This window comes from Anarhichas minor, unplaced genomic scaffold (genome assembly GCF_050575085.1).
Source record: "Anarhichas minor isolate MPS153535 unplaced genomic scaffold, ASM5057508v1 ptg000009l, whole genome shotgun sequence".
NCBI classification, from domain to species: domain Eukaryota; kingdom Metazoa; phylum Chordata; class Actinopteri; order Perciformes; family Anarhichadidae; genus Anarhichas; species Anarhichas minor.
In genome coordinates, this window is record NW_027466455.1 from 2,705,464 (window position 1) to 2,722,034 (window position 16,571).

General features: G+C 42.6%; 1 protein-coding gene across 36 annotated transcripts in view; it reads left to right on the top strand.

The window, feature by feature from the left end:
• The window catches only part of nrxn2b (neurexin 2b), a 528,601-nt gene that overhangs the window by 157,552 nt on the left and 354,478 nt on the right, over nucleotides 1-16,571 (top strand). The window contains exon 3 of one of the 36 annotated variants that reach the window (XM_076087060.1): nucleotides 13,831-13,860. The exons of the other annotated variants lie outside the window; for them this stretch is intronic. Coding sequence (XP_075943175.1) covers nucleotides 13,831-13,860 — 30 coding nt within the window. The remainder of the gene's footprint in view (nucleotides 1-13,830; nucleotides 13,861-16,571) is intronic. 36 annotated transcript variants of the gene reach the window in all.

The window sequence follows — 16,571 nt, forward strand, 5'->3', positions numbered from 1 at the left end:
ATGATTTGAACATATCAAATAAACCTGCTCCTGTCGTGGTTTCCTCCCTCTCTTTTTCTTCCTATCCCCTCCTTTCACATAGAACAAGAAACCACCACAGGAGACAATCCCCACTTGTTCCATCTTTTCCAAGTGAAAAGACTAGCGTGTTAGCATGCTGTGGAGCAGCAGATGCTAACTTCACTGAGTGGGAAGTGTATAACCAACGCTGCCAGCTCAGTCTTTGTTGTTGGTGTGCATTTGTTTCCAAATAAGAGTTTTATTGTGCATCTTCAGACATTATACGAAACAGACATTTGATGCAACATTCAACCGTTTTTCCTCCTTTCGTAGGCTAAACATTCAGTATTAGACAAAGCTGCAGCGATTAGTCAAGTAAACAATAAGTCAATCCACTAAAAAAAGAATTGCCAACTATTTCAACAATCAAACATTGTTAATTCTTCATGCACAAACATTGGACATTTCTGTGTTCAGCCTCTTACATGGAGATGTCCTGCTTGTATGTTTATATCATAATCGGCTGAATCTTTGGACTGAAACAACAAAACATTTAAAAACATCACCTTGGACTTTGAAACTGGTACGGCCATTTTTCATTATATTCTGACATTTTATAGACCAAATGATTCATTGATGAATGGAGAAAAGAATTGGCAGATCAGTCGATGATGAAGACAATTGCCAGTTGCAGCCCTGTTGTACAATCCTTCTCAGGAGGGAGAAAGAACCTACGATTTAAACGGTGGTTGCAGAATACGTTAGGAATATCAATACAAATACAACAAAGTATAAATAAAAGAAGGGGACTGACGGACAGTGTATCAATGGTCCTTCAGGCCCTCATCAAAGTCTTTTAATAGGTAGGTTGCCCCTTCCATGTTCTGCAGGTCCATTTATTCCTCCAGCCACGGATTATTTGAGAAACGGGCTAATTTATGCTCCTTCAAGTTTAAAATAATCATTCTTTTGGTTGATAACCAACCCAATGTCCAGAGCCGGTGAACAGTGACTTTAATGTTATCGACTGGTTTTCGGCCCAGCAGGCATGCCGTGGACACACTGGGAAATTAACATTAAAGAGCTCTGACATTAGGGACATTACCTCTGACCAGAGTGCAGGACTGGCCCAAAGCAGGTGGAGTAATGCACCTCGTTTGCCACAGTCGTGCCAGCATAAATCTTGGTGTTTGTCCTCCATTTCCTTTGCTGTTCACTTGCATTTTTTGTGGTGATTTATGTAAACGTTATATTCATTTCAGCTGTTTTTTTTTCTTCTCTCGAGTAAAAACTAGAATCATTTATAACACACATTGTGCATGGATGCCATGAAGAGTATCTGCTGCAACAAAGACATCTTTTGCATATGTGACCAACATAAAGAAGAAACGTGCATAATTCAGGCTTCATTTAGGAGTATGATAGTAGTAGTTTTCTTCATTTAACCACCCACATCAAAATCCAGTATTTTCTGAACTCTAAATGAGCCAAACATCCTCTTACAACTGAAACACGTACTTTAACAGCATAATGAAAGAGTAAGAATTGTATGGCAGGCTCCTTGAACAAAACAGCTGCACAAAACCTATTTAATTGGAGTAACAAGATAATTATAATGTCTTTCTCCCAGTCGTGGTTTGGCTGCATGCATCTTTTTCTTTCTTTCCTGAGCTGTTTAGGAGAATAATGCATGTGTTATGTGTGGCCAAAAGCCAGTGAATCCACGAGTATACCCTGGTAGTTTGACCAACAACCCTTCTTTTCTGTGAAATATTCCTTTACAAATCCAGTTATGATACGGATGTACTTGCCAGCTCTGGATGGATGCACCTCTCTTTTGGAAAGTGGTTTGCTCCTTTGTGAAATGGATCTTGACTAGTGTAGTGCCAAGCACCCCAAAATAATTGCTCCTGAATGACTTGTCCTTGCTAAATATATCACAGCATCAAAATCGTATCTTACTAGCCGGACTAACAGCCAGTGTGTCTTCCACATACTCTCACAACATGTCATGTGTTTATCTCCATGTTGTTAGTATGGAACCTTTAGTAGCTAACAGGAAGGACACTCCCAAAACCATCATAATGAACATAAACTACAAACATGGTTACTGTTAGTACTCAGCTGTCGAGCTAGCAGCTTGTGGAGGACTGCAGTGACATGAGCGGGCAGAGTGCACGCAGGTAGCTAGACAGGAAGTTGGGCCGGCCAATCATTGCCCATCTGTCTGTCCGTCCAAATGGTTGGCGGAGGCATGCAACTGCAAGGCGGTGATTCTAGTTTTATATTGTTTTGTTGACTATTTATGCAATTTTTCTAACTATTTTGTTATGCATAACCTGAATCTTAATGAAAAAAAAAAATCCAGTTATGAACATACTTCTAAATAAGTGGTCACTGCAAACACACTTGTTTTTTTTTCTCATAAATATCACATGAAAATTCTCATATTGCACAGCAATAGAGTGTCGCTGTTTCTTCCCCGTTAACAATGTCACAATACACCCTGCGGTGGCAAACGTACCTTATCTCTTTAGTTCTTCATTCAAGGTTAGCACGTTGAGCCTCGGGGAACCCTTCAGATGTCTACAGCGTAAAGAGTTGTGACATTGACACAGGAGTCACAGCGGAGTCACGTCTCCTGCAGTTGACAAGGTTGTGATGAGGCTGCCATCATATAAGGGGAAACGGGAGAACGTGCAGTGTGGTTGTTGAAGTAAAGTGGACTTGGGCGAGAATGCAGTCTCCTGTTTGCGGACTTTACGCTCAGAGAGTAACTCAACAATCTCTCTCAATACCCAGAGGCCTGGGGAAACACATACTGCAGCACACACACAATACAACGCCCACGTACACTCGCTCAGTGACTGCCCACATGACTGCGCAGATGAAGCGCGCGTGTGCCAGTGTGTGTGTGGTGTGTGTGTACGTGTGGTGTGTGGTGTGTGTGTACGTGTGGTGTGTGTGTGTGTGGTTTCACTGAAGCAGCAATACCCTTCTAGGCCTACAGATAGTCAGAGAGAGACAGGGAATGAGTGGGACAGATAGGGCTCGATGTCTAATTAACTTACTGCCTTCAGAGGATCTATGTGTTTTCCTTAAATCCAAGGCAAATGATGACCACTGGGGAGAGGGGGGGGTTGGGACTGGAAAAGGTTAGGTGCAGTGATGCAGAGGATTGCGGTGCATATGAATCACCATTGTAGTTCATACAAAAGCAGCTGTATGTGCTCTTTAAAATGTAGATCAGACGTCACACTTCTCACTGTGCATTAACATATTACACAGTTTTCCTCCCAAAGAATGAAGGCTAACGATAATAAATGAAAATACAGTTAGGTGTGACCTTTCCCTGGCTGTGGCAATCCTGCTTTCCACGTCAGCAGCAGCAGCAGCAGCCATTAAAAAAAGCATCTCTGCATAATCGCTGAAGAACACAGCAAACACCGTGATGCACCTCCGTGAGGAGACCATGCCTGAGCTGCTACACACACATTTACAGCGATGGAGAGGCGCAATTCTCTTCAGCAATTGTAGGCGCGGAAGCCCGAGCCAAACTGTTCTGGGGAGAACACCACATGTGAGTGTTGCACGCTGTGCAAACACCTGATGGGTGCTCACGTTGTAGGCTCAGCCCTTTTCTGATCTGGACTTCCCTGTGATAATGCATCTACAGAATTTGCTCACACACTTGTTTTTAGTGTGTTGACGGTTAGTGTGTGACTGAAAAACAAACCCACTAACACACAGACGTCAGGCAGGAAGACATGGAGAGGCAGTGAATTGGGCTTTAATTAGACCAGACATAGGGCTGTCTGCGTGTATCACACAGGCTAGGCCTAAAGGGGAAAGTGTGAAGGCAAAGTCACTTTCAAGCTCCACTAATATAATGGGACCCCTGTGGGACCAAGCAGGGGGTAGATGGGTTTTTTTCTTCTGTTTGGCTTATTTCTGTGTTTGCTCGCGAGTGTGTGTTCTTCACAGCAAACGTCTCTCTGTGTTCGAACAGTTTCAAGGTTGGCTCAAACAGCCGAAGTCTTTGCTGTAGACCACGAGGTTAATGTGCGACTCTTTGCCATTCCCATCCTCGGCGGCACAAACAGAGCCTCTTGCGAGGCCCGGTGTCATATCAGTCTTGTGTGGCTAAGCAGGCTGTTCACTGAGTTGTGAAATTGAAATGCAGCCTTGGTTATTAGACAAACAGCCCACCACCCGCACTGCTAGTTCACTGTCAATAGCCACTGTAGCGTCAACTAACAACACAACTCATTTGTTGATTAAGAAGAGATGTGCATGTTGCGTATGCTTATGTGTACACGGGCGCTCATGCACGTTTATGAGTTAGTGCGTGTGATTTCACTTAGGTGCCATCACCGAGGCTACGCGAGTGTGAAATATCAATCCCACGCCGCAGTACAAATGAAAACATGACTCCTATTTAAATATTGCATTTGAATCCATTAACCTGCTGACAGAGATATACAAATATGGAGTTACGCTATAGTGTGTGTACACAGTCGGCAGAGTTTGACCTATGTGTTGTAACAGTGGCACGCTCCAACTTAAAGTGAAAGAAAACTTTTTATTTACCGGTACTCTGAAAGGCCTAGTTGGACAAACTGAATGGGGTTTGTTGTTGTATGGTAAATATGAAAACAACGAGATTGAGCCTTGCTGCAGGATGAGCTGACAGAGCTGTGTGCTTGTATCTCCACATAGTGAGCAGAGTGGCACACTTCCACAGTGACTTGACATCTTGAGAGTGGGTAACCTCCCGGTCAAGTCAGGCAGGTGCAGGAGAGAATATATCGATTGACTGGAGAAGGATGCATTTGTGAAACAACTAAAAAGAGTGAGCCGTGCTTTCATGTGTTTGACATGATTATTAATACTGTGGCTTCATATAACACCATCATTACATGCGTTTGTGAGGAAGAACACCATGTACGGTCAGTGGAGGGAGATAAAGCTGCAGCACAGATGTCCCCACTAGACACAAACACTCAATATGTCAGAAGCAACAGCTGTCAAACCAACGACAGATGTGCATTCTATCCCTGTGAGTGTATGAGTAATTCCTGCATTACAAACTATTCACTTTTCCATTTTTCGGAAGTGTCAATCAATCTGTTGCACTTGTGTTTAGTTTATGTTAGATCCCATAAAGAGTATCAGTATAATTGGAGCTGGTTTTACTTTCAAAAACAAGGTTTTGTTGTGTGTTAGTCACTCCACTGTCCTCATATTGCTGCTAAATACTGTATTTGTGTTTTGAATATGCACAATGTTATATTATGACCTGCAAGCCTTTAAAATGAAATACCCAGATGTGTATTTCCCTCTATATAACTGAAAAGCAACTTCTGCAGTATATTTAAAAGAACCGGCAGACAGAACCGGTGTGAGTCAGTCATGTTTACGGAGGTAAATATGCTACTTTCATACTGGAGCTGGCCTGTAGAATCATAGTCCCAAGACTCATCTCCTGAGGGCATGTTGGCTGTGTAGTTGCTGTTACAATAGTTGTCGTTTTAATAAAAAAGCCAGGCACTAGTTCTGCAGGCTCTTTGTCTAACACTCTCTCACTGTGGCTGCTTTTTCTTCTTTATTCCAAATGTCTTGTAGTTTTTTTATCGACAGCGGTCAGGGCCGAGCTACACGTTGTATTTCCCATGATGACTACTTTTCAATGTTAAAGTCAACTGGCCAGTTAAATGCTTAAAAGGTTGTCGGAAATATGAATACAGTATGTTTGCTCATTAGTCACCATAGTGTTACATCATTTGGAGATTACCACCTTCAACTTTGTATTTCGGGAATCGAGCCAGCCGTCTTGAAATAACTGATCGTTGGTATTATAGCCTTTGTTTTACGACAAGCCTTTTTTTAACTTTTCATTACACCGTACACAACACTGACATGTTTCTCTTCTCTGTTCGCTATGGATTTTACATGACATTTTAGGATGTTGATTTTCATGAGTCACTTGATGGAAAGCCCGACCATTTTCCAGACAGAGGCAAACATGCTATCGTCTCTTCTATAATCTAATATGGAGAAGCAGTTATCTCTACAGCTCAGTGCTTCTTTCTCACTGCATGCCATAATGGGCTTTTTTTATGTCCCTACATTCATCATTGACGAGCCTCCAGAGAGAAAGGTTAGCATTCAGCTAAAAGGCTACCAATACATCGGAGGATTAAATCTGTTTGTTGTCCAGTCGCTGAACCATCCAAGTTGCTCATTTTACATTCACTTTGAAATATGAATGGGAATATTGGTCATGCTGTGAGAAATAAACGTGATGATAAAACTCTCAAATGTTTAAGCATTTTATTGAACAGACACTTCTATATAATTCAGCTGAATGGTCAGAGAGCTCTTTCCCCTCGGATGGTTCGGAGGTTTGCAGAGTGTATATGCTTCACACAAACTGAACTGCCTGTTCCAGTGGCACATTATCTCGTCCCTTTTCTGAAGGAGATATCACGGCCGGGTCCCAGGCCTTCACGGGCGCTGCTGTTTCTGCTTTTGTGAGAAAGGCGGAGGTTATGAGCCCTGACATCCATCGGGTTGAGATTACAACAAGTCAGACAGAGGCTACCTTTGATTGTCTGCATGCACACAATGTTCAGAGTTAAGCTAGTTAAGTTAAGTTAAGTTACATCTCAGAGAACATACTGATACATTGCCACAACACAGGCATTATAGTTTGATTTAGCTGCCTGCATGCCTTGTGTGTTTCATATCCACTCACTCAATGAGTCATTCTTACATTTATTTTATGTTTTTTACTTATGGGCTTCATTAGGAATCCATTGGATTCACAGGCGAGGGGGGGTACAAGCTGTTGAGAAGCTTTCCAGAGGCATGTGGTATTTGTTAGAATGCTGTTCTGACATGACCCTTATTTGTTTAATAGTTTAAAAGTTGTCACATTCACAATGTCAAATCCTCCTTTCATTGCCTCGTACCAAACTCTGCTCGTCTGTAAAGAGCCATGCGTTACAGCTCCTCTGTGGGCAGCTCTTCCAGGTTCAAGAGGTCGAACGCCTTTAGCAGGAAGTTTCGCTCATTAAAGCTCTTCTTCAGTTGGCTGAAAGCCTGATTGGTGGTTCAACACACTGGATTAGTTATAGTCTCTCTCAACATTGGCATTCACCCCAATTTGACCTGACCTTGTGTTGAAGTGTGTTCGTGTGTGTGTGTGTTTTTTTTTCCAAAGCTTTCAGTCTTACTCATGCAACTTCTTCATAGTTACTACTGTGTTACTACAGTTTTCTCACACGTAATACTTGTCTTTACACCTGTAGTCTCTGTTACTGCAAACGCTGATGTGTTGCCAGCCTCTTCTTTTCACCCGCCAGTGATGGACTTCACAGACGGAGTAGTGAATAGTATCCAAGCACTGCATGAGAGGTGCATACTATTCCTTATAGAGACTGGCCAATCATAGCGTAGCATAGACCGCGGTCTGACGTCTCTCCGCCTCTGCTCCATAGACTCTCATGAAGTCGTTTCAGATCGTCCTTATTTTCAGTCTGGTTTTGTGTATTTGGAGCTGGTTATGGTTAAACGTTGTGTAATGGTGATACTCGTTACCCAGAGAGGTTGGAAAGAATTATACATTTCTAAAAAACATTTTTACATAAAAGCTTGTGCAGCTAACATTAGCAGAGTATGTTAGCACAACATTTACTAGAGTTAGCGTTTGCTATTGGCTACTGAAGGTATACTGACAGACACATTCAGCTTTTTAATGATTGTAACAGTGAATAAACACCAACCCGGCTTGGTTGTTCCTTCATTTCATTGTCTTCTGTCTTGATCTCCAGGTGATGTGGTGGTTCAGTTTTACACTGTGATCTCTATAGGCTTCAGCTTCTATCTTTATCCATTAAACCTGTTTTCTCCGCTGAATCCGTTTGACACCCTTGATACACACTTCAAACGCATATTCTAGACTGGCTGCTTCTATCTGAAATCGCTTTTATCTTCTTTAGATTGTATTTCTTCAAGGAGTGCAGTTAGTGACAGTTTTGGCTCCATGGTAGCTCTGACAGCTTGACTGAGTAGCAGCGGGGGGGCGGGACTTAGCGAAGGATCAATTGTGTTGGTTGGAATGCACGGCCGTGCGGGGGGTATCACTTGTGAGAACTCAACACTTTTCCGTGTGGGGAAAGAATTTCAAAGGCATCACTGGAGGGGAGTAGAAACGTTCTCTCATAAAACGCACCGATAACTAATCACCCCAGTGAAGAAACCAGACTTTGTTTGTCTTGAATGTTCTCTTTCTTTTTTACCGAGGTAGAGGCCAACTCAGTGCTGCAACACTTGTTAGCTTTAATATGACGATGGGCATGCACGCACACACACTGAACTGCTACACTACTCTACTTTACAGCAGGCGATGGCATTAACATATTAAGTAAAGGATTTTCCGATGAATAGTTTTTCAGGCAAATTGCCAAGTCTTCTCATCCAATTATAAGAACCCACATAAAACATCAGGCAACCTTCCAAATATGCAGCACGTTGTTTCTCATTTTCTCTCTGCTTTATTGACAGTAGTCTGTGATGAATTGTGCTCTTGCTTTTCATTAAACGTGTATGTATCTTTCTCTTTTGGCAGTTAGTTTACTCTTTAATACAACTATAATCTCTTTTTAAGATTTATTTTATATGTTGGATGGCAGACCATATACGCCTGTGATTGCTATACTTGAATGTGTCTTTTTGCTTATATTCAAATGGTTTTGTGTCTTCCCTGAGATATTTCCACTACAGTTCAATATAGAGTTAATGATCCAAGTCCGACCAATGCTCACTGGAGCCATAGGAAGAGAAAAATCCATAGCTCTGTATTTCACATGGCCTCTTTCATGTTACTGTGGTGAAATATATGGACATTAGCCTGATCGTTGTAGCAGAGAATGGCCCGCCATCTATGTGAAATAGGAAGTGTACATGCAATCCTGGAAGTAAGTTGTTTTCTTGTTCTTCTCTAGAACAGTGGAGCTGTGGTAAATAAGTACTGCCAACAGGCAATACTCTGAAAAGGCTCCCCCCCTTTGCCCCTATCCGAACTTTGAGTGGGGAAGGTATCTCAGAAATAAGTCTCATATTACATACAATGGCACTCTGCAATGCAGTACAATGAAGAAGGTGTGTGGGTAAGTGCAACTTGATGATGGGGGGGAGGGGGTCGTGGTAATAGGGCTGATTATGTCTTGCAGTCAGTTGACTAAGGAGCCCGCCATTCAGGAGCACACAGGCCCATCGTTAGTGTCAGTTTACTTGACATTTTCTTTGTGTCCCCGTTGAGCCCGGAGACTGAGCAGCCGTCCACGCTGATAATAGTCACCTGCCAGGCACCCACAGTAGGAGGGAAGAGAAACGACCGAGAGGCAGTGAACAAGCAGAGAGACGCAGAAAGAGTGCAAATCAGAGATGCAGACAAGAGGTGGAGTCGAGTCAGGAGGCTGCAGACACGGTGTCTGATATTGCGGTTACAAAATGGATTGTTTCCAAGGCGACAGCCGTGTTATCCCCATTAAGTGTCATCATTTACCACCTAGAATTACCCTGAAGAACAAGCGTGTGAGAGACGGAGGACAGGCAAAACCGCCTCATGGAAATGCTGGACATAAACGTGACGATGAGCGAGGGGGACAAAAAGGTCAAACCGGAGCGCCACCTTGCTCCTTAAACACACAATGCTGACACGGGCCAACTCCAGATGCACCTTGTTTTCAGCGTCATGTCAGGGTTATGTGACCCAACTTACAGCACCAGTCTACCAGTGGAGAACAGATTTAGTATGCAAATCACGCTCGACTCTGTTCCCAACAGCTCTATGGAACAATTTACTTTCCGCTTCCCTTTGCCACCTGCACGCTCCTCCAGCGACCTTCAAATCCTGTCAATCAAAGCGACGGCACAGGGGATTAAATTAACACCAAGCGTGTGCTCTTAAAATGTGACCTGCAGCTACATCTAAAGGTGGAGGGGCCAAAAAATAATCGAAGCAAGTCTCTTCATGCCAAGGGCTCCTAAAATACCCCCCCCCACCTGCACACTTAGCTAAGGATTAGAACAGTCCATGGACACCTTGTAGACATAGATTTTACCAATAAAGTTAAGTGAGCGATTAGAAAGACGGATGCTAATTCCTGTGGTAAATTATACAGTACAGTGTGGAAATAACCGATATAATTAGTAAGATAATTTGAATTCATACATCTAACTTTTTTTATGGGTTTTATCTCAGATTAGTTAATATTGAGCTAGATTTTGACAAATACTCTCTAATATCCGAGCGCACTACTCATCATGTAGCTCTTTATCCACCTACCTCATACCCAGGGAGTGTGGGCTTCTATCCTTCCAAATCCTGGCTCACTCAGACTCTGTAAGGCTCAATAGGTAAAATAATGTTCTCATACGTTACCTCACTGTGGACAGGTCTTTTCATATTGACACTCCGGCTCTTTTGGCTGCTTTCCCTAGAACAAAAAGCAACATTGTGGATGGCGTGATACCACATTCACTATGGCTCAACAAGCATCTCTTAAGAAGGGGAGGGGGATGGTGGTTAGTTCAAGCAAGAATTTTGGCCTCCAGCTAATTAGCTATAGGCAGAATGCAATTTATAGGTCCTTCATTACAGGATTGCAATCAGTCCTTGAGTCGATACCTACAGTAATCAGCAGCTCTGCAGAGAAAGGAGAGCACTGAGGGCTGGTGGTGGGAACAATGCTATTTCAGCTTCTATTGCAGCATCGTGTCAAAGGCTCCACAAGATCCATATCAACACATCACCAGTGCATTCTACTGGATCAGGGTCACAGTCAGGTCTGGACACAATGAACTATATTAATACTGTGGGTAACACTTTATAATAACCATCATTAATAAATGGTATATTGATAATTAAACTTAAGTAACTAAAAATAAGATCATTAATCATGTTAACTTATTGTTAGTACTTCTATAATATATTTTATCTTAAGTTTGTTTATTGTTTGTGTATAAATTGTATCATATCTAATAAGAGACTGTGACATTCTGAATATGTTAGTAAACAATTACATTGTGTCTACTATACTACATATTTGTTACAAATCATCAGACATGTATTAAAGAAACAGAACTTTTTAACTAATGTATCTAAATCATGTTTATATATGATTTACAAAGAATTTATGAACCATTTTAGGTATTAGACTTCTCAGATGTGACTTTATAAAGGCCATCAACATGTTTATTGATGGTTAGCAAACCTATTAATAACCATTAAGAAAGTGATACAAATAGTCCATAATATTTATTTATGTTTTATGAAGGATTTCCTAAATGTTTACAAAACATGCGGTACATCATCGCTAACAATTAAAGCAGTTATCCTCATTAATTATCATTTCAGTGTTTGTTAATGCTAACTATAAACGAAAGTTATAGTAACTCTCAATCATGCATTTATTAATGGTCATTATAAATTGTTATATGCCTATGACTACTACATACCTACTTACATGATATTATACATCATTTTATGACAAACATGTTTAACTCCATGCTGGTGCTACAATATCCTTTACTTTCTGTTCCAGTTAATAACCAGTTAATAACCAAGTTAATAACTTTCTGTTCCAGTTAATAACCATCGTTTCTGTTTATCATGATTATACTAAAGGAAGTTGATTGTCTCATGCAGCATTTCCTCAACAAGCCTAAAGTGTACAGGGTAAGACATACAGCTGAGCCACAGCAAAACAAGTCAGTCACCTGTAAGTTGATTGGAAGACTGTTAGGTCATACTAACTGTAATATATAGTAAACATTTAAAGAGTGAACAGCAGTGAATCGATTTGCTCTGGACTGAAATCGTATAACATCAAGTCATTTGTGGAGTCGGTTCATAAAGGTTTGATGAGCAGTACGTACTCGGTTCACTGTGCTGGGGCAAAAATAAAAGATGACCAACTGGAGGAAATCACCTTCAAACATTTTCATAGAATCTGCCCAATGAACAGCAGGGATTAAGAGACTGGTCGTCGCCAAGGGAGTAAATATTTGGCTTTTATCCGAGTTTAGAATAGCACGTATGTTTGTGTTAAGCGAGGCTGACGCTTCATATTTATGTGTGAAGGAGACTAAAGCAGATAAAATCCATGACGAGTGGAACACGAAGCTGGCAGGGGGCACGGAGATCTGAGCAATCGATCAATCGTCTCACCTCAGCAGTTTGTCTGCACCCCACCACCCTCTGACTCTGGAACTCGCCCTACTTTTTAAATGTCTGCATTGCCTCATCCTCTCTTCTTCTCTTTCTGGTGACTGTCTTCTTTCATTCTTGCTAATGCGGATATGAGAGAGACGTGTTGTAAGTGTGCCAGAGCTCTTCATCAATGCCTAGGCGTGAAGCTGGTATATTCCTATGTATCTATTTACTTACGTGGTGTGCAGTTGCACGCCTTTGCATGTGCCCCGGAGCTAGCGCAGGACACTAGCCGGTGTCTGTGGACCCAGCAGGCCTGTTTGATTCATGAAGCAGCATCAAAGCTTTCATATGCTCCACACATTTCCCACCGCTCTCTCACATCTCACTGCTGAATCGTTCCTCTAAAGCTGTCTGATACCCTCTTTGCGGGGTGGATGGCTCTCGTCGGAAGCTAATAGAGGGTGACTGTATATGCGCGTGCGTGCGTGTGTGTGTAAGTAAGAGCAGCGAGGTAATGTGATGTGTTGAGTGGATTTGCCAGCATGCGGTCATCTGTATTTTGGATGTTTTCACTTGCACGCACACTTGTCTTATTCCATTATCTCTTTTTTAATTCTCCTAAAACTACCTAATTATTCCCAATATGTAATCCAATCGGCCTAAGAGCAGTATGTTAAGGTTCATTATGCGTTGATAAATGCTCCACACAACTTTGGATGGAGCTATTCATGCAGCTCATCTTATTAAACCTGCTCTCTCTCAGTCTGAGCTGAATCCAATTTAATAACACATGCTGCACTGCACTTTTATTACTGTAATATCCAACCAAAGAACAGCCTACAATGGCACTTGCGGGGCCACGTTGACAAACACAGATTGTATTTGTGTTCTCCTGGCATTATATCACCAGTTGTAATGCTGTGTTTTTTCCAGAGTGGAGACACTTGATTTTAGTATCAATAGATCATAATTCATACTGTTGCTGTTGCAGGCAAGTTAGATAGTGGACCTGTTTACACATCCTGACACTCATACTTGTCTTGTGGCTCTCAAGTGAAGCCATAGTAGGACTACCGTATTTTCCGCACTATAAAGCGCACCGGATTATAAGGCGCACCTTCAATGAATGGCCTATTTTAGAACTGTTTTTATATATAGGGCGCACCGGATTATAAGGCGCATAGAATAGAATAGCGTCGTAAGCGTGTCTCTTGAAAGGTGCCATTTTGGGGTCTTTATACACACAAGTGGTGTTGGACTAGGAGTAAGCACAGTACCGGTGTTTACCGCGGTGCGGCTTTGTAGTTTACCAGTCGTACTGAAACATTTTGACAGAGCGCCGTGTACAACCAGTATGGATCAACCAATTAACCAATTGATCCATATATAAGGCGCTCCGGATTACAAGGCGCACTGTCGTTTTTTGAGAAAATTAAAGGCTTTTAAGTGCGCCTTATAGTGCGGAAAATACGGTATATGGGGACAGTACAGTGTGTGTGTGTGTGTGTGTGTGTGTGTGGGTTGGAGTGTGTGATAGTCCAAGTCGATGACATTGATTCCACTCACTTCAGAACAATGACGGCCACGGGTCGCAGAGTGCAGCAAAGTGCTTAGCTATGACAGAGGTGGCAGTGGCGGTTGAGGTTATTGGATCTATTTTGTGTAGCGGGTAAAAGCGGGGGGGGGGGGGGACGACAGGTATCGCCAAACAGATTGGACACAAGGGGAGATGTTCAATCTCCAGGAGGATGAAGATCCAGATCCAAACATCTGGAATGAGGCACGGACAGTCAGGGGAGAGAAGTCCCAGGACGGCTGATGGTCCGCCACAGAGAAGCTAGAGTGAAAGGAGAGGAGGGGGGGGGGGGGGGATAGGGAGAGAGATAGCCACACAGCTTCGAAGGTTAGAAACAAGCAGTGGTTTTCAGAAAGTTTACAATATTCTCTCCGGCAGGACAACCATTGTCTATAATTACTAGGCTTAAGGCCCGAGGAAGTTTTGATTTAAAGGCCTTAACAGAGTCAAACTGTCTGATATCTGCAGACCGGTTACTCCAGAGGACGGCGCCACAATGGGGAAAAGTCCTTTAGCCTGCTGTCTTCTTTTTAAATCTGGGGACAGACAGGAGCCCTGTAATGTGAGAGCAAAGAGCACAGTAGGAATATAAGGGTCAAGGAGCTCAGATGGGTATGAAGGGGCGTGCCCATTGACAATGTCAGTCATCAGATGCTAAGGTGCCTGATGTGACAAATATGGAGGCATGTCAGATCAGACATGGGAGTGGAAATCAGGTGTGAAATTATTCTGATGCCTGGGTTGAAACATCATTTTGTCTTCCTGAGACATCAGATGTCAGCTAGAGAGCAGCAATTGAAGAGCTGGTAGGGGTCTATTGTTAAGATATTTCAGAAAGAGATGTGCTCACAGTACCACCGGGTGCTTAAACCCTCTTCTTTCCCAGCAAGCAGAAGCTCCAACAATACTATCTGTATCAGCAGAATCATTATGATCTCCGCTCGGAGGATTATGCAATTGGTCGTGTGTGCGTGCATCAGTGAGTGAGTGAGTGACAAACTCCTTTCATTGGCTGTTTTATACTGCCACTGACTGCCTGCTGACTCCTCTCTCACCACTCTTAACCGGCCTCGGCCAATAGGGCCCACAAGTGATAGCACAGCTTTTATTGTTTTTCAGCTAACTGCTAACGGAACCACCAGTTCACACACTACTGAGTATCTCTCAGTCGCTGCTCTGCAGCCACAGACACAGACACAATGGGGGGGGGGGAATAGTTTCCACTCTTTTATTGCCTCGGACGGTGTGTTTGGCTAAAAGAACGACCAGTACACACGCTGTTGAGTACATCGCTGCTACGTGAGCAGGCAGCTTGGTTAGTTTAAGTTTGTTTTTGGCAGGATAGTCATTGATTCTTATGTGATGACTTTGAGCTGATCGCCATGAAATGAAACACTAGCTGAGCTCAACATTTAAATAATAATCAAGATATTATTACGGCTTGCTAAATTTTAAATGAGTCATTTCTGTAATGTAGTCGGGGCCTCTGTGAGGTTAATTGAGACCTTGACAGCACTTACGTCTCTGCTGCATACTTGTATTTCTCGTCTTACCTCTGGCTACAGCATCAGCTCTTGGGCTTTATGGAAAGAGGTTTGATCTGAGTGAAAAGCGTATACTGCTACTCCGTGTGTGTGTGTGTGTGTGTGTGTGCATGTAATCACAAAAGTGCTACCATGGGAGGGAGAGGATGAGATAGAGACGTTAAGTGGATGTAAGATTAAAAAAAACGGATACGTAGCGACTCCGAGCACATATTCAACAGAGCTGAAGTGTTCTCAGGGAAGTCCCGCCTTATATTAGTTTATGTGTTTTCAAATCTGAGGCTTAAGTGATCCTCGTCTGTCTCCAGGGACGCTGGGAGGAGGGGGAACAGTGACTTCCTGGAGCATGCGGGAGATACAGGGAATCACGAGATGGATCAGTGTCAGTCTTTGGGTAGCACTGCGATGTGTTACTGGCTTGTGAATAGTTTTGTTGACAATAGACTGTGAAGTCAAAAACCCAAATCATATGACCGTTCATTTTAAAATATTTTACAGAGGGGCATTGTTGTGACTGTTGCAACAGTGAACCCCCCCCCCCCTTGTTCTTTCCTGTCACTCCCTGGTCCTCTCCAGCTTCATCTCCTCCGCTCAGCCTTCTATTCATTATTAAACAGACATAAACAAAAGGAAGTTTTTTTGTTTTTTTTGGTGTCTCTCCATTGCATGCGGCTCCATCTCGCTGAGCTCAAGCAATCACAAGCTGTTTGTTGCTTACCGTTAAACAGCCCGTACTTTGGGAGAGGGTCCAACTTAATACATAATTGAAAATGGTTGCTGTGGTCCATTTGCCACGCTTTTTGTTCTTCCTACATCAGCAACGCCGGCGCTGCCAGGAGGCTGCTCCTGGGGGATGTGCTTCTCTTGTTTTTGTTTTTCCCTCCATGCCATTTTTACCCTTCATCTCGTTCTCTTCCTCCTTTGATGCCTTTTTTCCCCGATGACAATTCACACTTCAGTTGAGGTTACTCTGAATTTCGATTTCAGCCAAAATGCTCTTTTAAGTTGCTCTTTGTGTCTGGATGTTATTCGTCCCTCACTGCATCCGATTTCTTTCCCCTCAGCACATGAGATATTTTCTTTTCAGCACTATAATGCTGCTATCTTGGCCGCCCCTCCCTTGGAAAGGAGATATTGCAATCTCAATGGGAAATACCTGCCTAAATATTGATTGAATGAAAAAAATGTAATAACTAGTTAGTTTAAAAATGAGCTCAATCATCCCCTT